Source organism: Trachypithecus francoisi, unplaced genomic scaffold, assembly GCF_009764315.1.
Source record: "Trachypithecus francoisi isolate TF-2019V2 unplaced genomic scaffold, Tfra_2.0 Lachesis_group0, whole genome shotgun sequence".
NCBI lineage: Eukaryota > Metazoa > Chordata > Mammalia > Primates > Cercopithecidae > Trachypithecus > Trachypithecus francoisi.
Genome location: NW_022681453.1, coordinates 142153052 through 142180152, shown reverse-complemented (window position 1 = coordinate 142180152; position 27101 = coordinate 142153052). Strand labels below are relative to the sequence as shown.

General features: G+C 42.5%; 1 protein-coding gene across 4 annotated transcripts; it reads right to left on the bottom strand.

The window, feature by feature from the left end:
• Positions 1 to 7313: 7313 nt before the first annotated feature.
• On the bottom strand, positions 7314 to 25938 carry ZNF501 (zinc finger protein 501). Of its 4 annotated transcripts, none has more exons than XR_004437280.1 (3): positions 25359 to 25938; positions 22545 to 22629; positions 7314 to 7779 (listed from the first exon to the last, which is right to left on the bottom strand). XR_004437280.1 is itself a non-coding variant. In XM_033212293.1 (3 exons), exon 3 carries the CDS (start codon positions 19701 to 19703, stop codon positions 18888 to 18890), a length of 816 nt encoding a protein of 271 aa, XP_033068184.1. In that variant the 5' UTR covers positions 19704 to 19925; positions 22545 to 22629; positions 25359 to 25938; the 3' UTR covers positions 17473 to 18887. The 4 variants fall into 4 exon arrangements, 3 of the variants coding, with proteins under 3 accessions (XP_033068184.1, XP_033068183.1, XP_033068186.1); XM_033212293.1 differs by lacking the exon at positions 7314 to 7779 and adding an exon at positions 17473 to 19925; XM_033212292.1 differs by lacking the exon at positions 7314 to 7779 and adding an exon at positions 17473 to 19925 and having other exon boundaries at positions 25393 to 25938.
• Between the last annotated feature and the right edge of the window lie 1163 nt (positions 25939 to 27101).

Below are 27101 nucleotides of genomic sequence, written 5' to 3'. Positions count from 1 at the left end.
TAAAAAATAGCCAGGTGTAGAGACACATACCTGTAATCCCAGCTGCTCAGGAGGCTAAGCAAGAGGATGGCTTGGACCCAGGAGTTCAAGGCTACAGTGAGCTATGATTGCACCACTGCACTCCAGCCTGGGCAACAAAGTAAGAACTATCTCTTAAAAAAAATAAAAAATAAAAATAGGCCAGGCGCAGTGGCTCACGCCTGTAATGCCAGCACTTTGGGAGACTGAGGCGGGCAGATCACGAGGTCAGGAGATCGAGACCATCCTGGCTAACACAGTGAAACCCCGTCTCTACTAAAAAAGACAAAAAAAATTAGCTGGGCGTGGTGGTGGACACCTGCAGTCCCAGCTACTCGGGAGGCTGAGGCAGGAGAATGGCGTGAACCCAGGAGGCGGAGCTTGCAGTGAGCTGAGATCACGCCACTGCACTCCCAGAGCGAGATTCTGTCTCAAAAAAATAAAGAAAATTAAAAAATAAATTAAAAAAAAGAATTACCCATGTTCTCTTTGTTTTTGTTTATTCATTTTAAGTTTTATTCTATCTGGAATTTATTTGAGTATACTTTTTTCTCAAATAATCAATTGTCCTAGAACCATGTGTTTCTCATTTATTTGAAAGGTCATCTAGTGAGAGATTTCTCCAAGTGTTGGGAGTAGGGAAGGGAGGGAAGCATTGTAAAGTCTGAGCCTTTCCAGGTGATTCCTCAAGACCCTGCTTAATCCTAACAATTTTCCTCATTAGTAAAAGCCCATACTGGGGGCTTGTTAAGATCCTCACCAGCCACATCTATCTGAAATTATGAATTTCAAAGTATCTTACGAATTTGGTGCCACATTATCTTTTTTAAGTTTGTTTTGTTTTTTTGAGACAGAGTCTCACTCTGTCACCCAGGCTGGAGTGCAGTGGTGTGATCTCAATCTCAGCTCACTGCAAGCTCCACCTCCCGTGTTCACGCCATTCTCCTGCCTCAGCCTCCCAAGTAGCTGGGACTACAGGCACCCACCACCATGCCCGGCTAATTTTTTGTATTTTTAGTAGAGACAGGGTTTCACTGTATTAGCCAGGATGGTCTCCATCTCCTGACCTCATGATCCACCTGCCTCGGCCTCCCAAAGTGCTGGGATTACAGGCATGAGCCACCGCGCCTGGCCTTTTAAGTTTTAAGTACCTATAAAGAACACTTAAAGGTGTTGTATGTGGGTGAGCTAGTAAGACCTGAAATAGGCTCTAAATTACTCAAATTAATCCTGAAGCCATTCTGCAATACTGTCTTTAATGTATACTCACTTGTTACAGAAGCCAGGGTTTTTCCCCTAATTTGTATCATTGCTATATGTATTATTGTACCAAACTACACTTTTAATTACTATAAATTTTAATATGTCTTAGTATCTGGATGTGGGAATCTTGAAAGCGGGGACTTTGTGTTATTCACCACTGTATTCTCAATATCAAGAGTATCTGGCCTACTAAGTGCATAATAAACATAGTTAAAATGAATGAGAGTGTTGTTTGTAATTTTCTTTTTATAGATGAATAGGTCTCATGTGTAGACCCTGTACCATCAGCATTGGAACCTCCCAGAAACCTAAAAATTAAATTTTTGGCCCTTGCCTGCTGAATCAGAAACTATGTATAAGGCCCAGTAATCACTGTAACATGCCAACCAGGTGGTTCTGTTATTCACTCACATTTGAGAACCACTGATATTATTCACTCACATTTGAGAACCACTGATAAAGACTATAGTAGTCCTCCTTGTCCGTGGGGAATATATTCCAAGACCTCCAGTGGATGCCTGAAACCACAGGTAATACTAAACTTCATATGTAGTATGTTTTTTCCTATATGTACATACCTATGGTAAAGTTTAATTTATAAATTAGGTACAGTAGAGATTAACAATAAAATAGAACAATTATAACAATATACTATAATAAAAGTTATGTGAATGTGGTTTCACTCACTCTCAAAATATCTTATTGTACTGTACCTTAACCACAGAAAGAAAAACCATGGAAGACTACTCTATTAGAACTATGATAAAAAATAGCTCACACCCATAATCCCAGCACTTTGGGAGGCTGAGGTGGAGCAATAGCTTGAGGCCAGGAGTTTGAGACCAGCCTAGCCAACATGTTGAAACTCCATCTCTACTGAAAATACAAAAATTAGCTGGGCACAGTGACTATTCCCTATAATTCCAGCTATTCAAGAGGCTGAGGCATGAGAATCGCTTGAACCTGGGAGGCAGGGGTTGCAGTGAGCAAAGATCACACCACTGCACTCCAGCCTGGACAACAGGGCAAGACTGTCTCAAAAAAAAAAAAGAAAAGAAAAAGATGGAAAATTTAAACAAGGAATATGAAAAACTGTTTAAAAGGTCTTAAATCTTGAAACATCATATTGGTGAAGCCTTTACTGCCGGTGATATTTCTAGCAATGTAAACATAAAAGCTCAGCCAGGAAGCACATCTTGTGATGAAAGACACAGACCAAGACATGGTGGCACCTGAGATGTGTTTATCATCCTTAGGAAAACTGCTTCCTAAGAACAGTGGGTTCTGTTGACTGCAAGATCTATTTTGCTAAGAGTGGTGAGTTTGGAGTCAGAGAAGACAGGCTCAAAGAAGAAAGACGAGGCCTGTTCTCTCATGCTGCTTCTAAGCAATGTTGAACACGTATTTGAAGCTCCAGAGTACAAATAGTAAATTTTGGTGGTGTCCACCTGTTAATTCTGTAGGCTTGCAGGGGAAAAAAAAAAAATCTGTGGACGTTTACCAGCCTTCACCAAAATTTCCAAGGATGGCTGCCCAGGCAGAGACTTGTTGCAGGGATGGAGCCGCCCCCAGAGACAGCGCCCCCAGTAGAGCAACACCGAGCAGAGATGACCTGGGCTACTGTAGAAAGTCCTGACCTGGGGCAATGCATAGTGAAGCTGTGGAAGCAAGGCCACTACTGAGAGTCTTCACTAGGGCCATGCATAGTGGAGCCATGGGAACAGAACCACCACCAAGAGCTGTAGAATCACAGGCAGTATGCAGCAACTGCTGGGGAAAGCTACAGGCACCAGACTCCATCCTGTAGGAGTAGCCATGTGGGCTGCACCCAGCAATGCCATAGGGGTGGGGCTGCCTGAGGCTTCGGCGGTCCAATCCCCGCCCCAGTGTGTCCAGGAGGAAGCACATGGAGGCAAAAGGGATTATTCTCCAGCTTCAAGATTTGGCCCGGTTCAGTGGCTCATGCCTGTAATCCCAACACTTTGGGAGGCTGAGGCAGGAGGATCACTTGAGGTCAGGAGTTAGAGACCAGCCTGCCCAACATGGTGAAACCCTATCTCTACTAAAAATACAAAAATTAGCTGGATGTTGCTGGCGCATGCCTGTAGTCCCAGCTACTCGGGAGGCTGAGGCAGCAGCAGCAGAATCACTTGAACCCTGGAAGAGGAGGTTGCAGTGAGTTGAGATTGCACCACAGCACTCCAGCCTGGGCAATACAGTGAGACTCCGCCTCAAAAAAAAAAACAATTAATGTCTACCCTCCTGGGTTTCAGACTTCCTTAAGGCGTGCTACTCCTTTCTTTTTGCCTATTTCTCCCTTTTAGAATGGGAATATCTGTCTTTTGCCTGTACCACCAGTGTATCTTGGAAGTAGATAACTTGTTTTGATTTTATAGGCTCATAGATGAGATTCTGGACTTTGGACTTTTGAGTTGAGCTGGTTGTTAAGACTTTGGAGTTACAGGGTTGTACATGAGAAGGACGTGAGTTTGGGGAGGCCAGGGATGAAATGCTATGGTTTGAATATTTGTACCCTCCAAAATCATGTTGAAAGTTAATCCCCAGTGTGGCCTTTAAGAGGTGATTAGGTCATGAGGACTCTGCCCTCATGAATTGATTAATTCATTCATGCATTAGTGGATTAATAGGTTCATGGATTAGTGGGCTATCATGGGAGGGGGCTAGTGGCTTTATAAGAAAAGGAAGAGAGACCTGAACTAGCATAATCAGTCCCCTCACCATATGATACACTGCATCAGGACTGCAGAGTCTCTACCAGCAAGAAGACCCTCACCAGATGTGGCCCCTCTACCTTGGACTTCTTAGCATCAAAACTGTAAGAAGTAAATCCCTCAGACCAGGTGTGGTGGTTCACACCTGCAATACTAGCACTTTGTGGAGCCGAGGCAGGAGAATTGCTTGAGCCAGGAGTTTTGAGACCAGCCTGGGCAACATGACGAGACCCTATCTCTACAAAAATGAAAGCATTAGCTAGGCATGGTGATGTGTGCCTGTGGTCCCAGCTACTTGGGAGGGTGAAGTGGAAGGATCACTTGAGTCCAGGAGGTCAAGGCTGCAGTGAGCCATGTTTGCACCAATGAACTCCAGCCTGGGCAACAGAGCAAAATCCTGTCTCAAAAATAAATAAATTTCTCTTTTAAAATAAATTACCCAGTTTCAGGTATTCTAAGTAACAAAAAATGGATTAAGACAAGCTTGAACTGCTCATTATAAAGTTTCTTTTCAACCTTTAACCTAATAGTTGGACATCCAATTCTTTTTTATAAAACTCCCTATGTGATTCTCATGTATAACTTAGGGATGAGAAACAGAGCCACTCATACCCAAACCACACCTACATTAATTAAATCGGAATCTCTAGTGGTGAAACCAGTAGTTCTGAAAGCTTCCAGTGATTTCAAATTTCAGCCAAGGGTGTGAACTACTGCCCTACAACCTAGGAGACTCTCACTTTTAAGAGGAAAGATGCTCTTTGCTAAGCTTGAGGCAGGTAAGCCAAAGGCTAGGCAGGGAGGCAACTTTAGGAAATCCCATGAGAACTGGGCCATGTTAGTGTACAGTATTTCCCTTTTTTTGTGGCCCCCAAAGTGGTAAAACCTTATCAAATGTGACAGTCAAGATTTAGCTGGTCTTTGGAAATTAAAGGTAGTACCAAGGTCCTAGGTTGAGGTTGGAATTGGATAGGAGAGAGATGAGCTCCCTGAAGTTTGTAACACTGATGGTGGCAGCATTGCTTGGAGAGTTTCTAAAGATTATTCTCCAAAAAGAAACTAGGGCTCCTTGGAGAAATAGTTGATTCTGGGGCTAAAGTGGGGATAGTAAAAGCTGATCCTGGAACATCTTGTGCCAAAAAATAAGAAGGTGTTTAAAAAATGATGAACAGCCGGGAGAGGTGGCTTACGCCTATAATCCCAGCAATTTGGGAGGCCAAGGCAGGTGGATTACTTGAGCCCAGGGGGTCAAGACCAGCTTGGGCAACATGGCAAAACCCTATCTCTACAAAAAAAAGTACAAAAATTAGCAGTATCTGGTGGTGCACACCTGTAGTCCCACCAACTTGGGAGGCTGAGGTGGGAGGATTGCTTGATCCCAGGAGGTTGAGGCTGTAGTGAGCCGTGATCACAACACTGCACTCCAGTCTGGGAGACAGAATGAAATCCTGTCTCAAAAAAATTAAAATGATGAAGGCATGTCAAAAGGATATAGGAGCCAACTAGTAGGAGTTACCAATGGCCAAATCTGGGGCAATTTGAACAAGAAATTAATGATAGTAGATTACAACTCATAAAATTCTTATTGATATGAACAATATATATATTTTTTAACACATGAGAAGGGCTAGGTCTTCCTTATAGTAGAATTTTAATAAAGTTAGGAGGAATTATGGAAACAGAAACTTAGCATTTGGCAAATTCCACAGTAAAAAAAATTTAGTGGGCTGAGGCCGGGCGCGGTGGCTCAAGCCTGTAATCCCAGCACTTTGGGAGGCCGAGGCGGGTGGATCACGAGGTCAGGAGATCAAGACCATCCTGGCTAACATGGTGAAACTCCGTCTCTACTAAAAAAATGCAAAAAACTAGCCGGGCATAGTGGCGGGCGCCTGTAGTCCCAGCTACTCGGGAGGCTGAGGCAGGAGAATGGCGTAAACCCAGGAGGCGGAGCTTGCAGTGAGCTGAGATCCGGCCACTGCACTCCAGCCCGGGCGACAGAGCGAGACTCCGTCTCAAAAAAAAAAAAAAAAAAAAAAAAAAAAAACTTCAGTGGGCTGAATGATGGTCTCTAAAGACAACAGGTACTGATCCTGGAACTTGTGAATGGTACCTTATGTAGTAGTTTTTTGCAAATGTGATTAAATTAACGATCTTGAGATAAGTGGATTATTCTGGATTATATAAGTGGGTCCTAAATGCCATTACATTCACACCTTTCCTTATAAAAGATGGATAGAGGGAGATTAGACACAGCAGGAAATGTGAAGATGGAGGCAGAGACTGGAGTGATGTGGCTATAAGCTGAGGAATACTGGCTGCACCAGAAGCTGGAAGAGACAAGCAGTGGATTGCTCCCTACAGCCTTTCGAGAGAACATGGCCCTGCCAACACCTTGATTTCAGCACAGTAGCTGATTTGAAACTTCTGGCCTCCAGAATTCTGAGAGAATAAATTTCTGTTGTTCTAAGCCACCAAGTTTGTGATAATTTTTTATAGCAGCCATAGGAAACTAATACACAAGTGCTATTGGCAAGATTCATCAAAGGATGCCAAAATCAGTGGCCAAAGTTATGCTCAAAAACAGAATATTTGGATAGTCTCAAAGTATCTCCCCACAAGACACTAATTACAAAAGAAAAACTAGTGGCCAGTCACGGTGGCTCACACCTGTAATCCCAGCACTTTAGGAGGCCAAGGCAGGCAGGTCACAAGGTCAGGAGATCGAGACCCTCCTGTGAATGGTGAAACCCTGTCTCTACTAAAAACACAAAAAATTAGCCGGGCGTGGTGGCGGGCGCCTGTAGTCCCAGCTACTCAGGAGGCTGAGGCAGGCGAATGGCGTGAACCTGGGAGTTGGAGCTTGCAGTGAGCCGAGATTGGGCCACTGCCCTCCAGCCTGGGTGACAGAGCGAGACTCCATCTCATAATAAATAAATAAATAAATAAACTAGTAACATTACAGTGGAGAAACTAGGCAAATGTCACCTTAACTGCATGATCAAAGTTAATATTACCAGTAATAAGTCATACTGATGCCAGGCTTACACCTGTAATCCCAACCCTTTGGGAGGCCGAGGCAGGTGGATCACCTGAGGTCAGGAGCTTAAGACCAGCCTGACCAACATGGAGAAACCCTGTCTTTACTAAAAATACAAAATTAGCCAGGTATGGTGGTGTATGCCTGTAATCCCAGCTACTTGGGAGGCTGGGGCAGGAGAATTGCTTGAACCTGGGAAGCAGAGGTTGTGGTGAGCCATTGCACTCCAACCTGGGCAACGAGCAGGAGTCCGTCTCAAAAAAAAAAATGTCATACTGACATCATGACCTACTGATACGCACTGAGAAGGACACCTCACTTCCAAAGGCCACAAAGACCCTGCTAGGGCCTTCCTGATGTCCTTTTCAAGGATAGGGCACAAAGGCAACCAATGCCCAGTACTAAAAAGGCCAGAATCCTAGGGTATGGCAATGGCACATGAATGCCAATACAGACTCCAGGGCTTATCTGGGGGCAAAAGGGTCAGTGTAAAGATGTCAAATTATCCTCTCTACAGAATGAGTCCTTTATTCTGAGATTATATCTTTCTTGTTTCTTTGAAGTTAAAATATACTTTCTTTTATGAAATAATGATTTTGAAAGGTGGTAGTTTATTGTACTTACTTTGTCAAAAGGTTGAAAAATCTATACCAGCCTCCAAAGAATATGTTGAAATTTACTGTCTGGGAATTCCAAACACCAAGTCCAAGTGTAGTCCAATAGAACATTCTGCAATAATGGAATGTTAATAGCCCCAGCCACCTATGGTTATTAAGCACTTTAAATGTGGCTAGGGTAACCAAGGAACTGAATTTTTCCTTCTACTTAATTATTTAATTTAAATAGCTACAAATGGGTAGCAGCTACTGTGTTAGTACAGTTCTAGGTATTGCTGGGTTTTTTTTTTTTTTTTTTTATCGTTCGGAGTCCTGCAGCCCACAAGGGATTCCCTCCCACTTTGTAAAGGTCAGGGACATTCTGATGTTTGACACAAAACAGCACAACATACAGTCATATCTGGCTGGATGGCTCAAGACAACCAGGGCCAGACAGTCACATTGGGAAGGAAGACGCATGTCTGAGTTTCCAGGCTCCTATTTCTGTGGCCCTTTCACCAGTCCTGGACCTGCTCTCTCCCCCAGAAAGCAAAAAACTCTGCTATAGAAACTATCTTTCAACTGACACCTACTTTCACCAACCTATGGCTTCTCCCAGATCATGCATGGGAGTCTTTCAGGGAGGAGAAAGGGCAGACAGAAGGCATCTGTCCAGGTTTGAGGTTATGAACCCTCCCCATTGGCCCCACAGTCATTCTTAGGCTAATGGCAGCTCTGGGTTTAATATGACTTAGGCATATATGGTTCTAGAAGCTGGGGTAGAAGGGACCATTTATTATAATCAATTTGAATGTTGTCTTAGAGAGCAGCAATGGCTAAGACAAGCCTGGTCCCTGGAGCTGTTGGGGGACAGCTGATTAGGTTCTTTAGCTACAGGATGAAACCTTGAACTTTATATTTTTAATCATTGTTTCCCCAAATTCTCCCATGCCTAGCCATAACTTTTCTTGCTATTTGGTTGATCATAGCCTCCGTTTTCTCCACAGCCTAGATCCTTCTTAACCCGCAGTGTAGGGTCCTAGAATGCAAACCATCTTCCCAGTTGCTCTGAGACTCTCAATCCTTACCGACCTTCTCCATTCTGCACCAATCCAGCTGGACCAGTCCACTTTTCCCCTCACACCCTGTGCAGATGGTGGCATGGCATCAGTTTTCCCCTTGCCCTTGCTTCTTCCTGAGTCATCAAGTCAACCTGAGTCTCTGGCACAAATGCAGTAGGACTGTCTGCCTCTCAGAGGAGATTCTCTGTAACCCCATGAGCAACGGAAGTTGGACTTGGCAGAATGGAAACGGTGATGGGCAGGGCAACAAGGGAGCTACAGCCTGGGCTTTGGGGCAGATAAAGGATTTAAGGAATCCCAGCTTCAGGGTTATAAGCTTGGTGTCTTGACTTCTCCCTGTCCCCTCATGTATCTAGTTACCACTGTGCCTCTTTTGCAACTCAACATGTTCCCTGTCTGGCCTTGCAAATTTTACCTTTCTCTTTCCAAATATCATCCTATTTTACTGACCTGGCAAATCTTCAGCCCAAGTTCTAGCTTTCTTTAGTAGCCACTCCCATACAGTGAGAGGCTCTAAACAAATGACAGACATTTGGATTGGTTCCATTTTCTGGCTATAACAAATAAATTTGCTGTGAACATTCACGTGCAAGTCTTTTTCTGAACATGTTTTCATTTCTTTTGGGTAAATGCCTAGGAGTTGAATATTGGATTGTATTGCAGGTATATAATCTTTTGAAAAACTGCCAATCTTTTCCAAAGGAATTGTACCATTCATTTTGCTTTCTGCCATCAGTGTATTAAAATTATTACTCTCCAAGTGAAGGCTCCATATGTGAATAAGTTGTGAGATTTCAAGTTCCAATACTTACTATCAGAGCCTTTTAAATCTATAAGAATATATTTAAACTCATTTAATCCTTAGAAAATGTTCATGGTGAGGCATAATATAAATTATTGCATGTGAATTATAGTGATATAATTAACATACATATCTTTGATGTTCAGTTTGGTAAGTTTTGACCACTGTGTTTACCTGTGTAGTCACCACACAAACAAGAAACTATAGAACATTTCAGTCATCCCAGAAAGTTCCCATGCTGAATGTGTGTTGGTAATTTATTTATTGCTATGTAATACTTCATTATACGAATATAGCATAATTTCTTTCTTTTTTTTTTTTTTGAGATGGAGTCTCTCTGTTGCCCAGGCTGGAGTGCAGTGACATGATCTCTGCTCACTGCAACCTCCACCTCTGAGGTTCAAGCAATTCTCCTGTTTCAGCCTCCCGAGTAGCTCAGACTACAGGCACACGCACCACTACACCCGGCTAATTTTTGGATTTTTAGTAGAGACAAGGTTTCACCACATTGGTCAGGCTGGTCTCGAACTCCTGACCTCATGTCATCCACCCGCCTCGGCCTCCCAGAGTGCTGGGATTACAGGCGTGAGCCACCACACCCAGCCATGCATAATTTCTTTATTCACCTGTTGATAGACATTTGGGTTGTTTCCAGTTTTTCACTATTAGAATAAGGCTGCTATATACATTCTTCTAAAAGTTTATTGTGAACAGGTTTTTATTACTCTTGGGTTAATAAAGACTAGAACTGCTGGATCATAGGCTAAATGTATGTTTACCATTTTAAGAAACTACCAAATAGTTCTCCAAAATGATAATACCATTTTATTTATTTATTTATTTTTACTATTTATTTACTTCAGACAGGGTCTTGCTCTGTCACCCAGGCTGGAGTGCAGTGGCGCGATCTCGGCTAACTGCAGCCTCTGCCTCCCAGGTTCAAGTGATTCTCCTGCGTCAGCCTCTCAAGTAGCTGGGATTACAGCTGTGTGCCACCACGCCCAGCTAATTTTTGTATTTTTGGTAGAAACAGGGTTTTACTATGTTGGCCAGGCTGGTTCAAACTCCTGGCCTCAAGTGATCTGCCTGCCTTGGCCCCCCAAAGTGTTGGGATTACAGGCATGAACCATCATGCCCGGCCAAAATGAGTATATCATTTTAACTCCCATCAATAATGTTTGAGAGTTCCAGTTGCCATACAAATTCACCAATATTTGGGGTTGTTAGTCTTTGTTTTAGGGATTTAAGCATGTAAGAAATGGCATCTTATTTTAATTTGCTTATCTCTGATGACTAAAGATGCTGTATTATCATGCATGGTTCTCCACAGAAACAGAACCCATAGATGGGGGTAGAAAGAGAGAGAATGATACAGATTGATTTTATTTTAAGGAATTGGTTACATGCTTGTGTGGGCTGGTGGATGGCAAGTACAAATTCTGCAGGGCAGGCCAGGAGGCTGCTGGCCCAGGGAAGAGTTGTTGCAGCTCAAGTCCCATGGCAGTCTGGAGACAGAATCCTTTCTTCTTCTTCAGGGAATGTCAGTCTTTTCTCTCTTAAGGCCTTTAACTGATTGGCTAAGGCCCATCCATATTGTAGAAGGTTATCTGCTTTACTCAAAGCCTACTGATTTAAATGTTAGTCACATCTAAAAACCAACATCTAGACTGATGTTTGACCAAACATCTGGGCACCACAGCTTACTCAGTCAACTTGATACATAAAATTAACCATCACAGACCACTGAGCATCATATTCATGTATGAATGGCTAGTTGTATATCTTTGTTTAAATGTCTCTTCTTTTGCCCATTTTTAATTGAGTTGTTTATATTTTTATTTCTCCTTGATAGGAGCTGTTTATAAATTATGGGTACAAATCCCTTGTTAACTTATCTGTTATAAATATTTTCCCCAGCTGGACACGGTGGCTCACGCCTGTAATCCCAGCACTTTGGGAGGCCGAGGCGGGCGGATCATGAGGTCAGGAGATTGAGACGATCCTGGCTAACACGGTGAAACCCCGTCTCTACTAAAAATACAAAAAATTAGCCGGGCATGGTGGCGGGTGCCTGTAGTCCCAGCTACTCGGGAGGCTGAGGCAGGAGAATGGCGTGAACCCGGGAGTTGGAGCTTGCAGGGAGCCGAGATCGGCCACTACACTCCAGCCTAGGCGACAGAGCGAGACTCTGTCTCAAAAAAAAAAAAAAAAAAAAAAAATTCCCCAGCCCGTGGCTTGTCTGTTTTCTTAAAGGTTTCTCTTAGTGACAGAATATTCTTCATTTTCATTAATTTATTGATTTTATGAAATTAATATTTTTTATTTTATGGCTAATGTTTTCTCCTGTCCAACAAATCTTTGCCTACCTAATGTTTGCAAAATAATGTTCTAAACTTTCATCTAGAAGCTTTATGGTTCTGGGTTTTATGCATACATATAGGATTCATCTCAAATGTTACTGTGTATTTCTTTTTTACAGAAGTCCTGGAGTATTATTAATAGCATCTCATTTCCATTTTACAAATAAAAGGGGGCAATGTTCAGAACTTTAGCTAAGGCCATACTTCTAGGGCTCCAACTCTAGTCTCATTATAGCACATTTTCTGCATTCTCTAATATATGCCATGAAGCTTTCATTAAGCCCCCATCAAACCCAATACCCTACAGAGTTTTTTTGAGACAGAGTCTCACCATCACCCAGACTCTAGTGTGGTGGCAAGATCACAGCTCACTGCATTCTTGAACTCCTGCACCCAAGCGATCCTCCTGCCTTAGCCAGCCAAACACTGGAATTACAGGTGTGCACCACTGCCGCCAGCCTACACAGATATTTTTATAATACCACCTTTACCACCCTAAAATGAAAATCCTAGGAAATACAAACTACCTACATATATACATTTCTAAAAATCAATAAATCACCTAGCTTAATATGGAAAAAGTCTTAAAAAATAATGTAATTTATAATAAAAATGACATATATTTCAGTATGTACAGGCTTGGGCACGACTGTAATATAACACACAGGGAGTAAAATGCTTGATCCTATGCAGAATCACTATGAATGTGACAACTACATTGCAAATGGATTCAAGTGTGTTATGTTGGGTTACTCAAATAACAGTTGGAAATTTTTTTATTTTTATTTTTCAATTTTTGTGGGCACATAGTAGGTATATATATATGTATGGAATAAATGAGATATTTTGATACAGGCATAAAATGCATCACATCAGGGTAAACACGGTTTTTTGTTTTTTTTTTTTGTTTTTTGAGGTCTTGCTATGTGGCTGAGGTTGGTCTCAAATGCCTGGGCTCACTTGATCCTCCTTCCTCAGCCTCCTAGCTAACAGGTGGAAATTCTGTCAACAATGTGGGGTGAGTTAGAAATTCAAGAAAAATTTTTTGGTACCAAAGAATTGTTGAGCAATTGTTTATTTGCTTTACTGAGCACACCTCTCATCCACTGTTAGTGGCAGGAATAACTAAACATCTGGGAGGTCACAATCTCTATCAAAGCTATAAAGGCACATACTTCTCCTCCTTCTAATTTTTTTTTTTTTTTTTTTGAGAAACAGTCTTGCTCTGTCACCCAGGCTGGAGTGCAGTGGCGCAATCTCAGCTCATTGCAACCTTCAATTCCCAGGTTCAAGCAATTTCTCCTGCCTCAGCCTCCTGAGTAGCTGGAACTACAGGTGCCCTCCACCATGCCGGCTAATTATTTTTGAACTTTTAGTAGAGGTGGGGTTTCACTGTGTTGACCAGGCTGGTTTCAAACTCCTGACCTCAAATGATCCACCCATCTCAGCCTCCCGAAGTGCTGGGATTACAGGCGTGAGCCACCGTGCCCAACCTGGAATTATCTTATAAATATCTTGCACATGTGCTTAAAGACAAGGATGCTGCATATGCAGTTTTGCTTACAACAGAAAAATAAAAGCTATTAAATGTCCACCAATAGGGAACTAATAATGGTCTATTAAGACAATTGGGCAAGGGTGGGGGAAAGATCTTTATTTACTGATACAGAACAATCTGTGAGATGGATTAGTTTTAAAAAAAATGGACAACTGTGTATATTATGCTACCATTTCTTTTAAAAAAGAAAAAAAAAAGTAAAAAGAGGGAATCAAGGATTGAGAAAATAAGCCACAGACTGGGAGGAAAATATGTGCAAAAGACCTATCTGATAAAAGTCTGTTATACAAAACATACAAGGAACACTTAAAATTCAACAATAAGAAAATGAGCAATCCGATTAAAAATGTAAACCTCTAACAGATACCTCACCAAAGCTATACAGGTGGCAAACACATGAAAAGATGCTAAAATCATATATTATTGGTGAACTGCAGATTAAAACAATGATTACCACTACATACCTATTAGAGTAGTTAAAATCCGACCAGGTGTGGTGGCTCACACCTGTAACCCCAGCACTTTGGGTGGCTGAGGCAGGCAGATCACTTGTGGTCAGGAGTTCGACACCAGCCTGGCCAACATGGCGAAAGCCTGCCTCTACAAAAAATACAAAAATTAGCTGGGTGTGGTGGCGGGTGCCTGTAATTGGCTACTTGGGAGGCTGAGGCACGAGAATCACAACCCGGGAGGTGGAGGTTGCGGTGAGCCGAGATCATGCCACCAACAGCCTGGGCAACAGAACGAGACTTAGTCTCAAAAAGAAAAAAAAAAAAAAGTTAAAATCCAAAACACTAATACCACAAAACGCTGGCAAGGATATAGAGCAACAGGAACTCTACTTCATCACTGATGGGAATGTAAAATGGTACAGTCACTTTGCAGACATTTTGGCAGTTTCTTAAAAAGCTAAACATACTCTTTTTTTTTTTTTTTTTTTTTTTTTTTTGAAACAGAGTCTTGCTCTGTCGCCCAGGCTGGAGTGCAGTGGCCGGATCTCAGCTCGCTGCAACCTCCACCTCCCGGGTTCACGCCATTCTCCTGCCTCAGCCTCCCGAGGAGCTGGGACCACCGCCACCTCACCCGGCTAATTTTTTGTATTTTTAGTAGAGACGGGGTTTCACCATGTTAGCCAGCATGGTCTCGATCTCCTGACCTCGTGATCCGCCCGTCTCGGCCTCCCAAAGTGCTGGGATTACAGGCTTGAGCCACCGCGCCCAGCCGCTAAACATACTCTTACCATACAATCCAGCAATTTCACTCCTTAGTAATTTACTAAAATGAGCTGAAAGCACATATCCACACACAAACTTCAAGCAAACATTTACAGCAGCTTTATTCATAAATGACAAAGCATGGAAGCAACCAAGATGTTCTTCAGTCCATGAATGGGTAAATATAGCACATCCATAAAATGGAATATTATTCAGCACTAAAAAGAAATGAGGTGACCAGCCATGAGAAGACATGGGAGAAACTTAAATGCATACTACTAAGTGAAAAAAGCCAACCTCAAAAGACTACATACTGAATGGTTGCAACTATATGACATTCCGGAAAAGGCAAAAGTATGGAAACAGTTAAAAAGATGAGTGGTTTGGGAGGCCAAGGTGGGTGGATTACAAGGTCAGGAGATTGAGACTATCCTGGCTAACATGGTGAAACCCCATCTCTACTAAAAATACAAAAAAATAGCTGGTTATAGTGGCATGCGCCTGTAGTCCCAGCTACTCGGGAGGCTGAGGCAGGAGAATCACTTGAACCTGGGAGACGGAGGTTGCAGTAAGCCAAAACCATGCCACTGTACTTCTGCCTGGGTGACAGAGCAAGACTCCATCTCAAAAAAAACAAAAAACAAAAAACAAAAAAACAAAATCAGTGGTTGCCAAGGGTTACCATGGACGGAGGGATGAATAGGAAGAACACAGAATTTGTAGAGAGGTGAAACAACTCCTTATGAAACTATGATGGATGCATATCATTATACATTTGTCAAAATCCATAGAATATACAAAACCAAGAGTGCACCCTAATGTAAACTATGACTTTGGGTGATAATGATGTGTCAAAGTAGGTTGTACCACTCTGGTGGAGGATAGTCAGGCTTTGCATGTCTTGGGGCAGGGGATATATGGGAACCTTCTACTCAATTTCACTGTAAATTCAAAACTGCTCTAAAAAATAGTCTTTAACAGAAAGATATTTGTTTATTCATATCTTTGTAAGAAAAACAAAAAATGGGCCGGGCGTGGTGGCTGAAGCCTGTAATCCCAGCACTTTGGGAGGCCGAGACGGGCGGATCACAAGGTCAGGAGATCGAGACCATCCTGGCTAACATGGTGAAACCCCGTCTCTACTAAAAAATAGAAAAAACTAGCCGGGCGAGGTGGCGGGCGCCTGTAGTCCCAGCTACTCGGGAGGCTGAGGCAGGAGAATGGCATGAACCCGGGAGGCGGAGCTCGCAGTGAGCTGAGATCTGGCCAGTGCACTCCAGCTTGGGTGACAGAGCGAGACTATGTCTCAAAAAATAAAAAGAAAGGCCGGGCGCGGTGGCTCAAGCCTGTAATCCCAGCACTTTGGGAGGCCGAGACGGGCGGATCACGAGGTCAGGAGATCGAGACCATCCTGGCTAACACGGTGAAACCTCGTCTCTACTAAAAATACAAAAAACTAGCCGGGCGAGGTGGCGGGCGCCTGTAGTCCCAGCTACTCGGGAGGCTGAGGCAGGAGAATGGCGTGAACCCGGGAGGCGGAGCTTGCAGTGAGCTGAGATCCGGCCACCGCACTCCAGCCTGGGCGACAGAGCGAGACTCCGTCTCAAAAAAAAAGAAAAAGAAAAAGAAAAACAAAAAATGGGTAATATTGGTTGTCTAGGATAGAATGAGGGGACAAGCGGGTGCCTGAGTGGAAGACTTTTCACTGTTCAACCTTTCATATTTTTAACATTTTAAGCCATAAGCTTATATTATCAAGTCAAAAAGATGAATTAAATTTTAAAAATAAAATTAGACGCTCTGAAAATCCTCAGAAAATAATTTTAAGATGGTAAAAATGTTATATACAAAGATACTTCACTGCCAAATTAATATTACTAACAGGAGCTCATACCATGACAGGCACCGTTAGATTCTCTAATTTATAAGAAAAAAATATTAATATAAATATCACACAGACAGGGAACAGGTCAAAAAATTATGAACAGACCAATGAAATGTTTGGCAACCATTAAAATAAAGTTTATAGAAAGTCTGTAACATATTGCTAAATTGTTATGTTAAAAAGCAGGCAGCCGGGCGCGGTGGTTCACGCCTGTAATCCCGGCACTTTGGGAGGCTGAGGCGGGTGGATCTCAAGGTCAGGAGATCGAGATCATCCTGGCTAACATGGTGAAACCCCGTCTCTACTAAAAATACAATTAGTTGGCCATGGTGGCGGGCGCCTGTAGTCCCAGCTACTCGGGAGGCTGAGGCCAGAAAATGGCGTGAACCTGGGAGGCGGAGCTTTCAGTGAGCTGAGATTGTGCCATTGCACTCTAGCCTGGGCAACAGAGCGAGGCTTCGTCTCAAAAAAAAAAAAAAAAAAAAAAAAAAGCAGGGGCCGGGCGCGGTGGCTCAAGCCTGTAATCCCAGCACTTTGGGAGGCCGAGACGGGCGGATCACGAGGTCAGGAGATCGAGACCATCCTGACTAACACGGTGAAACCCCGTTTCTACTAAAAAAAAAAAATACAAAAAAACTAGCCGGGCGAGGTGGTGGGCGCCTGTAGTCCCAGTTACTCGGGAGGCTGAGGCAGGAGAATGGCGTGAACCCGGGAGGCGGAGCTTGCAGTGAGCTGAGATCCGGCCACTGCACTCCAGCCTGGGCGACAGAGCGAGACTCTGTCTCAAAAAAAAAAAAAAAAAAAAGCAGGCTATAGTACTCTATATAGTACTCTAATATAGTACAAGTCTAATTATTGTTAAAAGGGAAGAAAAAAGAGCTATGCAGAAAAGAAAGGCTAGAATAAATACACTAAGGTGACTATTTGCTGAAAACATGCAATTTTAATTTTTTTGTTTCTCTAATTTTATCAGTGTATTTCAATAAGCACACATTAAGCTGAAAAAAAAAGTCTTTACTTTTTAAAAATGGTTTTCACAGATTTGGCATCTCACACTAACAGGAAGGTTCAATGGTGGGAAATTACCTGTATGTGACTTTGGTATTGTATAAACCAGAACTACACTTTTGGTAAGATATAGATTTGAGATTCAATTCTGACATTACCTGTTTGACTTTCAGCAAATCAAACATCTTCTCTTTTTCCTTGATTCTAGGATGTGAACAGTAACTCCTATCTTCCTTGCAAGTGTGCTTTTAGTATTAGAGATGCTTGTCTACATTAAAGAGCTTGGCATAGCCTAAAGCTCCATCAAAAGTATCCTTTGATTTCTTTGCTTTTTTATGGCTTTTAACAGCCATTAGGCACTCCATCCCATCAGCATCCCCAAGACACTGTTCTCTCCTTCCTTTGACAAGTGGCTAATTGTTAGTGGCATCGCCTGCTGGAACTTGAGATCTTAACATCTTCTACCCTCATCTTCCCTTAAGAGACCACATTTGGTGCTGTGCTCCTAGAACTGGAAACAAATACAGCCACATCCTCAGCTACATGCTTATATTCTCCTCGATATTCCAGTCCTCTCTACTGTCATATGCCTTCTCCTAATCATCTGCTGCCAACCCTAAACACACACAGAAGTCCCACAACATGAGGCTTTATTCTAATGTTAGGGAGGCTTTCCGTTTCACGGAAAAGTGAAACGTAGAGCTTAAAGTCAAATTAGACCTAGTAATAGAAAGTATCAAAATGTAAATGAAGATCTTGAGGGTATCCAGAAATATACCTCACAACGTCCACTCAAATTCCAATCACTACATTTTTCTCTGATTAAATCTGAAATTTCTCAAAGACAAACCAGTCTTAGATTGTATTATCCTATTTAAACCTAGACATTAGAGTTTAAATAGACATCTGTAGATTAATCACAAAATCATAGCCCAATTACAAAATGTTCTTAAGAAATAATACATTGAGAACCAAACAACAATGCTGATTTACTTGTCAGATTTTGATATTGTAAATAAACTTTTAGAATGGCTAATTAATGGCAGTTAACTGTCACGCAGAACTCATTTTATTCTCAGGACAACCCTAGGAAATATCCCCATTTTTCTATTGGGAGATGGGTAAACTGAGGCTCAGAAGGGATAAGGTTACACCCACTGAGCAGCAGATAAGGCATCAAACTCCAGACTAGGACACATTAGGACACAACATTTTTTGTTCAAAATACAAAATATTCATCCTAGCTACAGATTGAGTCTTACATTCCTAGGAATTTAGGAGAAAAAAAGGTGCTTTCATACAAATCTTTCCATAGTCATTACATTCCAAATTTTACTCTCCAGCATGAAGCCTCTGATGTCGAAGAAGTGCTGAACTGTGCCTAAAGGATTTCCCACATCCAACACACTCATAAGGTTTTTCTCCAGTATGAATTCTGTAATGCTCACTAAGGTGTGCTTGTTTGCGGAAAGTTTTTTCACACTCACTACACTTATAAAGTTTCTCTCCGGTGTGAGTCCTTTCATGTTCAACAAGGGAAGAGTTCTGAGTGAAGGCTTTACCACATTCAATGCATGTGTAGGGTTTCTCTCCTGAGTGAATTCTCTGATGCTGCATGAGACACGCACTCTGATTAAAGGCTTTCCCACATTCATTACACTTAAAAGGTTTATCTCCAGAATGACTTCTCTGATGACGAGTAAGGCATACGCTCTGACTGAAGGCTTTGCCACATTCTGTGCATTTATACGGTTTCTCTCCAGTATGAATTCGCTGGTGTTTAATAAGGGATGGGCTCTGACAAAAGGCTTTTCCACATTCATTGCATTTATAGGGTTTTTCTCCAGTATGAATTCTCAGATGCTGAACAAGAATTGCTTTTGTTTGAAAGGCTTTCTCACATTCATTACATTTATAAGGTTTCTCTCCCGTATGGATTCTCAGATGTTGAGTAAGATTTGACTGTTTACAGAAACAACTTCCACATTCACTGCACACATAGGGCTTCTCTCCTCTGTGAATCCTCTGGTGCTGGGTAAGTGATGATCTCTGAGTAAAGAACTTTCCACATTCACTACACTTTGAAGGTTTCTTCTGCATGTTAACTCTCCGATGTTTCATTTTGAGTGATACTTGGCTGGAATTCATGCTGCTTGTAACACCAAATTCATACTTACAAAATTTTTTTCCTCACAGATGATTATCATTAGAGTAAGACTGTTCTAGGAAAGGTTACTGTGTGTGTGTGCTCACACACATCACACATGCATTGCCGTCCTCTCATTCATCCTTGCAGGATTCCCCTTCCTCTTCCTTGTTCAGCCTGCATTCTCAACTTCTCCAAAAGTGAACCCCTGATGATCAGCCTCTCTGAAGAGAGAGATTAAGTTGTGACAGGTATTAGGAATTCTATAAAATTCCATATCACAATTGATTCTGAAACAATCAAATACTAAAAACTAACCCAGGTAATTTGGGATCATTCAGATTTGCATACACAGTGATAAATAACTGGAAAATATGAAAGGAATAAGTATACTAGACTTGGACATATAAGTGTTAGGAAAACTTACTGTCCACTTAGTCTCTACTCCTCAAAAAACAGAGGAATTATAATTCTATTTCCTTAGGTTGCCTATAATCATGGCAGACTAGTGATAATCAAAGAGTTTCCCTTCTAAAACTTCAAATGTGATTCAGGCTGTAACTTTCACTAGGCCTATCTCACCAGTCCTTCCTTATTCAGTCACCTTTACAGGTGTCTTACTGGATCTCTCTTTCTCTCCACAACATTCACCATCTATAGTTCTCTCCTTAAGTCTAACTGGAAACCTACATGTTTGAAAACTAGAGTCCTGCTTACTGGAAGAAAGTAAGATATTACCCTTTTGTTTCAGGAAAATTAGAGAAGTGGTCCTTAAAGAAGAAGGTTTAATTGGACAGTAACTTGACTACAGCATCATGGTCCAGGTGCTGGCCCTCACCTTTGTAGCAAAAGAAATACTTCAGAATCTGAAGTATACTAATCAGATTTATAAGGGGAATGAGAGAGAAAATAAAGTCACTTTATTTATTTACAATGAAAAACTTTTGTGCTCAATATAGAGCTGGTTAACACATTCTCTGGACTTTAGAAAAACAGTATGTGAACCAAATCATTGTCATTAGAGCACTCTTTGGGAAACAAAGAACTGGAGAAAGAACAAAATATTTAATTGATTATAACTAAATGACCATCAAATTTTGAAACCCTGGTGCCCTAAATAAGCTACACGGAATTAAAGAATGAATATTCAGGTGCTGCACATCAGAGCAACCTCTTCCCTAGTAGGTGCTGGAGACACTAACACATTCTTTTTCTCTGAGGCCCATTTTTGTCTTAGTTTTGTAATCACGTAAATTACACAATGATATATCCTCACTTTAAAATATTTAGATAATATAGAAGTATGTAAGATAGGCCAGGCATGGTGGCTCACACCTATCATCTCAACACTTTGAGAGGCTGAGGCAGGAGGATCACTTGACGCCAGGAGTTTAAAAGCAGCCTAGGCAACATAGTGAGATACTGTCTCCACAAAAAATAAACAATTAGCTGGGTGTGGTCATGTGCACCTGTAGTCCCAGCTACTCAGCAGGCTGAGGTGGGAAAATCACTTGAGCCCAGGATGTTGAGGCTGGAGTATGCCATGATCACGCCACTGCACTCCAGCCTAGGACAGAGCAAGACCTCGTCCCTAAAAGAAAATTTTTGTTAGCAAAATAAAGCTATTCCTTGATTATCAAGTTTGGAGTATCTTCTTTCATTCCTTTTTTCTTCATATTTTTCTACACACATATAGCACTTAATTCTCTTTACATAAATGAAATAGTTCTACAGGTTCTGCCCTGCAATTTGCTTTTATTTCCCACTAAAAAATGTGTCTTAGAGATCTCTTCATGTTGGTACATATGGATCTATCAGGGCTGAGAGTCAACTGATACATACTGGTATATCTGTACAAATTGTTCACAACTACCTGCTTGGGCAATGCCTGTACCATACTGTTTGTTAAATATGTTGACTATCTTACCTAAACCTATCTTTATCTGATGTATTAACTTACAGCATGGATATGCTATATACAAAAACAAACTCCAGTTGGTTTAAGCAACTAGATGTAAAACCAAAACTCTAAGCATATTTTTAATTCCTTTACTCATATTTTTCCAAAATAAAAAGGTTTTTATCTTATCATACAAAGAATGCATGCTCATTCTATTAAATGGTCAGCTACTCCAAAGAGGAAATCACTTGAAACCCAGTCACAGAAAATAGAGTTAGTATGTTGATGGACTTTCTTCTAGGTATCTCTTGATGCATATAAACATAGATACATACATAAGTGTTCATACATTATGCATACATATTAAACTAGACCAAATTCTTCAGGACACAGTCATATTCTCTTCACAGAGTTCCCATAACCTAAGAATACAATTTACCCAGAATTATTTTACTAAGTTTGACAGACACCCAGGCTCCATGTTGCCTTTTGATAGCCAGTGACAGTATCAGTTGCAGTAACTTAAGCTCTTGTTCTAAACATGGCCAGAAACCCATTCCATATTCTCTGAGGAAATACCTAATTACATTTGCAATGGGTCTTCCAATAATTTACTACCTATATTCCTAGATCCAACCACTACATCATTAAGGCATCATACTTAGCAGTTCAGTAAGTGGTTTAAAGATGTGCTACCAGATGACTGTAGAGTCTTCAGTTCAGGTACTCTGATAAGAACTCTGTGCACTCTAACCAATTATTCCATAGCCTTTTTCACAGTGGGCCACTCTCACTGATTTGAGTAAAATGGTACCCATTTCTGCATGGTTCTACATTTTCAGTCTCCTGGGTCCACATATAGTGGACATTGGTGGGTCCCATCACTTCTGATGGCAATCTCACAACAACCACCATCCTGACTCTCTAGTTAGAGTTAACTTACCAAGAGACAGGTTGTTAGGCACACAAGCAATACTGGCTTTTCTCCTGGGGGCTCTTCTCTTAAGGAAAGGCAGGAATTTGAGGTGCTAAGGGAGGAAAAAGAGCCACCCATAAATTACCAGCCGACTTTCTACATATTCTGGATTCGGGGTAACTCAAGAACATCCCATCTCTAACCAAACGACCATTTTAAGTTTAAATGAAAGAATGTTGTTATTATCCTAGAGGAGATTCTCCAATGACAAAATTAGTGAGTGGGTACACTTCAGAGATATGTGGCAATGCACAAAGAGGGCAGGTCGTTCTAAGGACTAAGCATCTAGGGGTAAAAATTTCTTTATAGGAGATCAGGTTGGAGCCCAATGGCTCCCCTAAGCCTACTGGAAAAGCCATTTATTCCAAAAGTCAAAGGCTGCAGGGCTACAACAGAGGGCAGGACCAGTAATAGACTCAGTCAAGAGGTGTGGATTCTAGTCTCAGTTCTGCCACCAATTTCTTCAGTGACCTAATGCAGGTCACTCAGTCTCATCCATTTCTTATTTGTTAAATGAAAGTGAAAAGCTAGATAATATTTAAAGCTTCTTCTAATATCAACATTCTATGATGATTTGATTCTATATAGATGGGAAAAGAGCAAAAACCTAAAATCAAGCCCTTCCAGTCCATCTTTGATTGAGTCTGTTTATTCATTTATTTGAAAAGTACTAAAGGAGCTAGCAGTGAGGTGAGTGGGTCTTGTTAAGAACAGGCTGAATGAAGGGGTGGCCTACCCCTCCACACCTGTGGGCGTTTCTCGTTAGGTGGAACGAGAGACTTGAGAAAAGAAATGAGACACAGAGACAAAGTATAGACAAAGAAAAAGTGGGCCCAGGGGACCGGTGCTCAGCATACAGAGGACCCACGCCAGCACCAGTCTCTGAGTTCCCTTAGTATTTATTGATAATTATCTTTACCATCTTAAAGAAAAGGAAGTGGCAGGATAATAGGATCATTGTAAGGAGAAAGTCAGCAGTAAGACATATGAATAAAGATCTCTGTGACATGAATAAGTTTAAGGAAAAGTGCTGTGCCTTGATATGCATATGTAAACACCTCCATAAACCTTTTTAGTGCATAAAGAGCAGCATTGCGCTTTCAAGTCCCGCCTTTCGCCCTAAGGCGGTTTTCTCCTTTCTCAGTAAACAGAACATACAATCGGGTTTTATACCGAGATGTTCCATTGACCAGGGACGGGCAGGAGGCAGATGCTTTTCTCTATCTCAACTGCCAACAACCGCCAAGAGGCCTTCTTTCCTCTTGTACTAGTCCTCCTCAGCACAGACCCTTCACGGGTGCCAGGCTGGGGGATGATCAGGTCTTTCCCTTCCCACAAGGCCATATTTCAGACTATCACATGGGGAGAAACCTTGGACAATACCTAGCTTTCCTAGGCAGAGGTCCCTGCGACCTTTGGCAGTGTGCGTGTCCCTGGGTACTTGAGATTAAGAGAATGGTGATGACTTTTAACTAGCAAGCTGCCTTCAGGCACTTGTTTTAACAAAGTACACCCTGCACAGCCCAAAATCCTTTAAACCTTGAGTCACCATAGCACATGTCTCTTGCAAGGACAAGGTTGGAGGTGGGGTCACAGATTAACAGCATCTCAAATACAGAACAAAATGGAGTCTCTTATGTCTACTTCTTTCTATTTAGACACAGTAACAGTCTGATCTTTCTTTCTTTTCCCCACACTGAATCAACAGCAGGGAAACTTCCTGTCAGTTATCCTCCAATTAGAATTGGGGGAATTTCTCGAAAATAACAAGAGGATTGCCTTTTTGTGAGGAGTATCTGCTGTAAGATGTTAAGGACCCTTCATAAGGGAAAGGTTTCAAGAACCCCTCCTAATGTAAAGAACACTGTATTCAAAGGCAGGAACCTGGTTTCCTGTCTAATACATCCCAATCTACTAGCATCTCTTAACTGACACTGAACAAACTGTTTAATTATTTTCAAACTTCTCTTTTTTTCCCCCATTTGGTCAAATAAGCCAGCAATTATTTTCAAACTTGCAGTTAACCTTTAATATTTAGCTCAAATGTGAACCTCCACACCTCTTCCATGTGGGAAATTTTTCTTGACTTTTCCAAGGCACTTCCTCGTCTACAATCTCAAAGAATTTTACAAGTTTCCACTGCAGGACTTTCTAGTCTGATTACACTCTGTCTTCCTCCACCAAACTTACAAGTATGGCATGGGCTCCGGGGCTAGGACTTTTGAACAAGTTACTTAACCTTTTTTTGCACCAGTTTTTTCAATTGTTAAATGGAGACGATAAAAATAACCACTCTATAGGGTTGTGGTAATGAATAAGTGGGTTACTACATGGCAACGACTTAGAAGAATGCCAGCTGGTAAGCATTTAATAAATAGTGCCTGCTGTTAAAGTATTGAGTCTGTATGTCTTCATACAGTACCTATTTTGTTGCTGTTAGAGAAGAATAAATAATGAAGGGAAGTGGATAATTATTGCATATACTTATTTCAACCCGCACAACTTTGGAAAACGACAAGGCAAGAAACAGTATTTACTTCTGGAAATCAGAAAACTGAAGTGCCCAGAAGTTCACTAACTTGCTCAAGTATGTACAAATCAAACCCATGTCCCCCGACTCCCAGCCCAGGGCTCTCGAACAGCCTCTCCTCCCTTCATGGCAAGTTTGCCCTAGGCCTCGGGCCTCCGCTCCAAAGGCCCTACAGGAAGGAAGACGCCCTGCCTCCCGAGGGAGGCGCTGGAATCGACCCGCAGCAGCCCGGCACAGCGGAAACCGCTCACCATGCACACTTCCCACGGCGCTCCCCTCACGAACCTTGCGACAGGTGCCTGGGTGCTGCCCTGTGGAAGGGAGTAATTCCCGGAGGCGTCCCGCCGGCGTGACGTCAGCAGTCCGCGCCTCGGCCAATAACCACCGCCGTCTCCGCTCTAGGAAGGCGGGAGCGGCTTCCTCTCTGTGGTTCCTCCCCCCGACGCAGCTACGGGTTTCGGGTTTCGGTGCTGTGCGGGATAAGGCGCCTGCAGAAACAACCTGCGAGCCCACCTGACTTGCGTCTTCCAGTACAGGGAAACGGAATGGAAGTCAGAAGGGTCGACCACAAGGAGCTCCTACTGTGCATCAGTTCATCCTGCAAGTCCGCCACATTTAACTTCCTATGTTACTGTCCTTTGGGGATTCTCAAGGCTTTTCACAAAACTGGCTTCCACCTTACTCACATACATCCTCACCTGGAAGAAAATTGACCTCCTCACAAAAACCCCTGACACCTTACTGACCCAGGATCTTTGTTCAGGTGGCCAAAAAAAAAAAAAAAGCTGTACAGGCTAGGCGCGGTGGCTCACGCCTGTAATCCCAGCACTTTGGGAGGCCGAGGCGGGCGGATCACCTGAAGTCAGAAGTTCGAGACCAGCGTGCCCAACATGGAGAAACCCCGTCTCTACTAAAAATACAAAAATCAGCCGGGTGTGATGGTGGGCGCCTGTAATCCCAGCCACTCCGGAGGCTGAGGCGCAAGAATCACTTGAACCTGGGAGCGGGAGGTTGCAGTGAGCCGAGATCGAGCCACTGTACTCCAGCCTGGGTGACAGAGTGAGACTGTCTCAGAAAAAAAAAAAAAAAAAAAGCACTGCTTTTTTAAATCTTCAGTAAATGTTAGGACTATTATCTGCTTCTCAAATCCCAGCTCCAGTGCCTATTGTTCTGCCTTGGCTTCAGTGACCTTTCAGGGCCTCAAGGTAGCACACTCATCCCTTTCTACAAAACTTCAGATCTTGCTGGCCCTAACTCAGGAAATATTTGCACACATGGGCTCATCTTGACAGGTAAAGTCCAGAGATAAAGGCATGAGTGGAGAGTACCTTATTCACTTCCAAGCATTCCTATTGATCTGCAAGCTCAGGACAACGGGGCTGTGTGCATACCATCATTTCCCTAGTGTGCAGCATATAGTAGTGAACACTTGCTGAGTAAATTAATGAGATGCAGCAGAGAAATTATCCATTCCAGGCCAGGGGTGGTGGCTCATGCCTGTAATCCCAGCACTTTGGGAGGCCATGGAGGACGGATCACGAGGTCAGGAGTTTGAGACCAGCCTGACCAACATGGCAAAACCCCGTCTCTACTAAAAATACACAAAATAATCGGGTGTGGTGGTGCGCCCCTGTAATCCCAACTACTCAGGAGGGTGAGGTAGGAGAATCGCTTGAACCTGGGAGGTGAGATGCAGTGAGCCGAGATCATGCCACTGCACTCCAGCCTGGGTGACAGAGCCAGACTCCACCTTAAAAAAAAAAAAATTGGCCGGGTGCAGTGGCTCACGCCTGTAATCCCAGCACTTTGGGAGGCCGAGGCGGGTGGATCACGAAGTCAGGAGATCAGGACCATCCTGGCTAACATGATGAAACCCCGTCTCTACTAAAAAAATACAAAAAAAAAATTGCCGGACGTGGTGGTGGGCGCCTATAGTCCCAGCAACTCCGGAGGCTGAGGCAGGAGAATGGCGTGAACTCAGGAGGCGGAGCTTG

What these genes read in the sequence shown, in the direction of transcription:
- ZNF501 (XM_033212293.1), bottom strand. Translation starts at nt 19,703, where the DNA reads ATGAATTCCAGCCAAGTATCACTCAAAATGAAACATCGGAGAGTTAAC.